A 5,177-nucleotide genomic window follows, 5' to 3' on the forward strand; every position below is an offset into this window, starting at 1 on the left:
GGGCAGCCAGGCTCTGTCCTCCTCTCCCTTACTCCCCGTCCCACCAGGAAACTCAGGCCAAGTCCTAGGTCCCCAACTGGTGGGCATTCTAGGTCACTAAATCACATCTGGTTTCAGTTCCTACGTCAAATACTTCTTTCATCTTCAGCTCGCTTTTTAAATTCCAGGGCAGCAGGACCCCTAGGACGATCCAAGGACAGATGAGTCTCCTGGATGAGTCCCCAGCCTCCCACCAGCACTGTACACTTCTCTGGTCCCAACTCTCCTGTGGCTCCCTGTAACCAACAGGCCACAGAACCAGACAGCCTAACTCCAAATCCTGCCTTTGCTGCCTACTAGCTGTGACATCCTATTAGTTAGAGACACCCTGTTAATTCCTCTTCTGTTTAATGGGGGTGATAGCAGGGCACACCTCACAGGGTAGGTGGGAGATTTAAATGAAGCAATATACACAAAGCACTTAAAACTGTGCCTGGCATGTAGCAAGAACATATATAGCTAGCCCTTGAACAAGTCAGGGGTTAGAGGCACCAATGCCCCTGGTCCCACGTAGTCAAAAACTCACATTAAACTTTTGACTCCCCTAAAACTTAATTTGTCCTTCAGTATCCACGGAGGATTGGTTTTAGGACCCCTGCGGATAACAAAATCCATGGATGCTCAAATGCCCTATATAAAATGGCATCAATCAATGCATACAGTTGACTCTGCATATCTTTGGACCTCCAAGCATGGATAGAAAACAGTGCAAGTATTTAATGAAAAACATCCACATATAAGTGGACCTGGCAGTTCAAACCCATGTTGTTCAAGGGTCAACTGTTCACACACACACACACACACACACGCACACGTGCGCGCGCGCGCGCACACACACACACACACACACACACCCCTGTTATTCTCAAACTCCACTTTTTCTCCTGCTTCCCTCTCTATCTTTAGCTATAGCAAGAGTTTAACCACTAACAAAAGGTTTGGCTTCATGAAGCCAGTCTGCTTGAGTTCTGAAGCCACAGCCACCATTAACTAGCTGTGTGGCCTTGGGTCAGTTACTTAACCTCTCTGTACCTTCATTTCCTCAAATGTAAAATGGTAGTGAAAAGAATATCACCTACCTCATAGGAGTATTATCAAAACGAAATGACTAAAGCTCTTGGAACAGCGTCTGGCATTTTCTAGTAGGCTCCTGTAATTCATGGTTTCTGTTTCCCCACATACACTGTCCTGCCTCTATGCTTTTGTGCCAGCCCCAGCTGTTCCTCCTGCTTAGGGTGCCTGCTTTGCATTCCACCCTTAATCATCAAAATCTTACCTATCCTTCAAAGCCCAGCCCAAAGTCACCTCTCCTAGGTGGGAGTAACTGCTCTTCCTCTGGGCTCCCACGCTCCCTCTCCAAGGACACAGCCCAAAGTCCACTCTGTTTTTTATACATGTGCACCTCTCCCCAGAGGCTAGGAGCTTCTTTAAGGCAGACACTGAATTGTACCCATTTTGGGGCAGCCTGAGCTATGCAGTGGGGACAGCATGGATATTGGGCTTAGCTAGCCAGCCGCATGCCAGCTTGGGGGCTTGTGCATATCACACTTCTTGGAGCCTCGGAGCATCGGCATTCTCACTGCAGCGCAGGAAGGATAGTAGCGCCCCCACAATGGTCTAGGAGCAAGCCCAGTTCTCGGCCTGATGCTCCTTTGCTCGTTAGCAAATCCTTTCCCTTTCTGGACGCTGGTTTCCTTCTCTGTAAAATGGTGGTGGTGGGCAAGGAAGGCTTGGACTCCCTGGTCAGAAGTTTCCATGAGCTGGGACAGGGCAAGGTACCAGCAGAAAAAGGTGGATGATTTCTTACAAAACTAATGAGGAGTGGCTGAGCCCAGGCTTCTCCTTATAAACAAAAAAAATGCAGGAAGATGGGGTTCCCCTATTGGATCACCGATTAATCGATAACTCAGCCCCAGAAGGGGCAGGGCCGGTGACCTCGAGACTGTTTGCTGGTGGCCTGGTCCCTATCGCAGCTCAGTCTTCCAGCTTATCCATGAACCTCCCCCAGAGGCCCTCCCTAGACCCCATAATCTGTCCCCTGCCTGTGTTATCTGCACGGCTTCCCATCCCCAAGCCCGAACTCCAGACTGTGTCCTGTCCTGGACTTTCCCACCACTCAGGGAGTTCCTCCATGCCGAGTGCCCTCCTTCTTGCTGTCCCCACCTGCCCCCCTGAGCCTCCTCAGGCCTAGCCTAGGGGCACTGCTCCAGAAAAATATCCCCAGGGTTTCCAGTGCGTGCCCCCTCACCAGGTGGTCTCCCCTCCTCTGGGCCCCCACAGAACCACCCTGGTCTCTTCAGGGCGCTTGGAGTTATTTACGGCCTGGGCTTATCTTTTCCAGTCCGGAGGGCAGCTCCTCCAGGAAAGGGCTGGGTTTGACTCCTCTCTCTCTCTGCTTGCAGGGCCCACAGTCCTACACAGAGCAGGCGCTCCCTTCTGCTGGATAGAAGGGTGCTCTCTCTCCTACCTACCCCTCCATCATCTCTATCTAAAGGAATACCCTTCACATGTGCAAAGCATCTGGCAATTTATGTGGTGCTTTCAGGAGCCACTTCTCATCTGATCTGAGTGACTTACAGACACTGACCCTCCTTTGACAGAGGAGGACACGGAGGGTCCCAGAGACTATGGGACACTTCCTCAAAGCCACCCAGGTGGAAGGGTCGGGACTGTTTGAAGACCTCCAGCTAGGGTCAGAAGACTGACAAGGAAAGGGAACAGCAGGACCCTGTGCAGGGTGCAGACTCTCTTGACTGTGCCCCTTGCTCACGCTATCCTTTTCCATCTGCCCTTGGGGGCGTTTTGCGCAACTCTCAGCTGCACAGGACAATTTTGTCGACCTCCAGGCCCTGTCTCCCTCCTGCTTTGAAACCCTCCGGGAGGTAAGAACAATATTTTACAGAGGAAGAAAAAAAGACGATTAAGAAGAGTGACTTGCCCCGGCCTCGAAGCCAACTTCTGCTCCCAGGACTGGGGCGCGCTCGCCCCATCCAGGGGACCCCTTAACGCTCCCCGCCGCCCCCGCTGCCCATCCCGGGGCCCAACTGAGTAGACTCAGGGTCCCTACTTACAGCCACTTGATGCCATAGCACACGCCGGTCTGGAGCACCAGGGCGAAGAGAAGCGCCTCGTAGACCTGCGGCCGCGCCCTCATCGTCGCGCGGCGGGCGCGCACGGGGGTCGCACCCTGGAGGAGCCGCGCCAAGTGCCGCCGCGCTCACGGCCACCGCCGCTCGTCTTCGCGCTGGTCGCCTGCAGTTGGAAAGAGCAGAGGCGGCGGGTTAAGGCGGCGCGCAGGGCGTGGGCCGCGGCGGGGATGGGGGGGCGTTTTATTCAAATTACGAAGGGGGGTCGGGGCCCGGAGAGGCCGAGCTCGCGGCAGGCGTCGCCTCCCGCCCTGCTCAGCCCGGGACGCGGCCGGCGTCTGGCTCAAATTAGGTGCCGCCGAAGCGCGGCGGAGGGCGTGTCCACCTCGCACGGCCCCTAGCCCGGCGGTTCCTTTGTGCCACTTGGGCTGGGACCCAGGCTGCCGGCAAGAGGGGGAGGGAGCAACAGGACCAGAGACACCGGAGAGACCTGGCAGAGAGACAGAGAGAGAAGAAGAGGCCGAGGCTGAAAGACACTGAGCAGAAGGAGAAGCCGGGATAGACACACGGAACTCTGCAAGGACAAAAAGGAGAGGGCGGAGGGGGTCGTGGCGGAGGGCGCCGGAGGGCCAGAGGAGGAGTGGATTTGGGGCCCAGAATCTGGCTTCTTATCTATGCGATAGTAATTATTATATTATGGCCCTGGTGATTTTCCTTCCCCACTGGGCCTCAGTTGACCCCCTCTGTAAACTGTGGACACAACTGTGATTCGAACTGTAATAAAGAACTTTCATCTAACAGGATCGCATTTGCTCCCCACAGCAACCCTGCGAGATAGGTACTACCACTGCACTCATCTCACAGCCAGGAAGACTAAGGTCCAGGGATGTGAAATGGGATTGTTCAGCCAGTGAGTGCCTGGTGTTCTACTACTACCACGTCTATTCTGGTGTCCGGTGACATCACGGACCAGGAGAAGACAAGGACATGGGGACTTGCTCTGGGAATCAGTTTCTCAGTCTGTAAAGGGGAGGATAAGAAATGGGATGGCAAAGGTCTTTGTATTGTGAGGGCTGTTCAGGATGCCAGGTCTCCTAGTCCCACTCAAGCTGTCTCCCTTCCGAGGGTCGGGTGGTGCTCCGGCTGGGGCGGGGGACGGGGCGGCAGCCTGGCCTTGACTGAGCAGGGACGCTCACCGAGCCTGCGCGATGCCGCCTCCGGCCGCCAGGCGGCGTCCTGGGGCCGCAGAGCAGCCGCTACCCCTCCCTCTCGCAAGCCTCAGAACCACTTTCTCCGGCTTTTCTCTTTCTCTCTCTCTTTTTTTTTTTTCTCTCTTCATTCTCGCCTCATTAACTCCCTTTCCAGCTTCTCCCAAATTTACCAACACCTGGCGTTTGCCTAGAGTCATTCACAGCCCCAGCCCTTCTCCCCTGGGGAGAAGCAGAGACAAAGGGATTCCTTTCTAAAAGATTTGGGGGGTTTGAAAAAGGAGGCGTCTGCCTTAGTGCAGGCGCTCGAGTGTAAAGGGGGCGCTCTCAGTTGGCTGTGTGAGCTTGGGCAAGCCCTCCACCACCCAGAGCCTCAGTTTCCCCCTCTGTAAAAACAAGGTACTGGACTTCGCCAGCCACGCATCTCCCGGAGGTCTTTCCAGACTCCCAGAAGTCTGCGGGTCTTTGAGCTCCCCTCTGCCTGTTTCCACTATTCCGAATACCTGTGCAGTGTGTGCAAGTACGTGTATGCCTTAAACGCGCACGCACGCAGATTGAAACCCCACTGTTTTCTGGAGCCTTCCAGCATGACCCAGAGGAAGGCAAGGAGAAACCCCTGAATTACATTTATTTTCTCCTTCTCATAGTCTCCCGCTAGACGTTTAGCACAGGCGTTGGCTACAAATATGCGAGTCAAGGCTGGGGGTCTCAACGGGATTCTCAGTGTAACTCCCACCCAGCCTGTATCCAAACCCTTTGTCTTACTAGCCCTGAAAGTTTTACCACACTCGCGAACGAGCAAAATATCGGCTGGATGTGAAGAGGAGGGGAGATGATCAAACCT

The 5,177-nt window shown here is 54.5% G+C and overlaps 1 protein-coding gene across 1 annotated transcript in view; it reads right to left on the reverse strand.

Moving 5' to 3' along the window:
- WNT11 (Wnt family member 11) overlaps window positions 1-3,325 on the reverse strand; it is a 16,817-nt gene extending 13,492 nt beyond the window's left edge. The window contains exon 1 of the mRNA XM_015600304.2: window positions 3,111-3,325. Coding sequence (XP_015455790.1) covers window positions 3,111-3,193 — 83 coding nt within the window. The 5' untranslated portion in view covers window positions 3,194-3,325. The remainder of the gene's footprint in view (window positions 1-3,110) is intronic.
- Window positions 3,326-5,177: the final 1,852 nt, after the last annotated feature.

Source organism: Pteropus alecto, unplaced genomic scaffold (assembly GCF_000325575.1).
Source record: "Pteropus alecto unplaced genomic scaffold, ASM32557v1 scaffold7, whole genome shotgun sequence".
Lineage (NCBI taxonomy): Eukaryota > Metazoa > Chordata > Mammalia > Chiroptera > Pteropodidae > Pteropus > Pteropus alecto.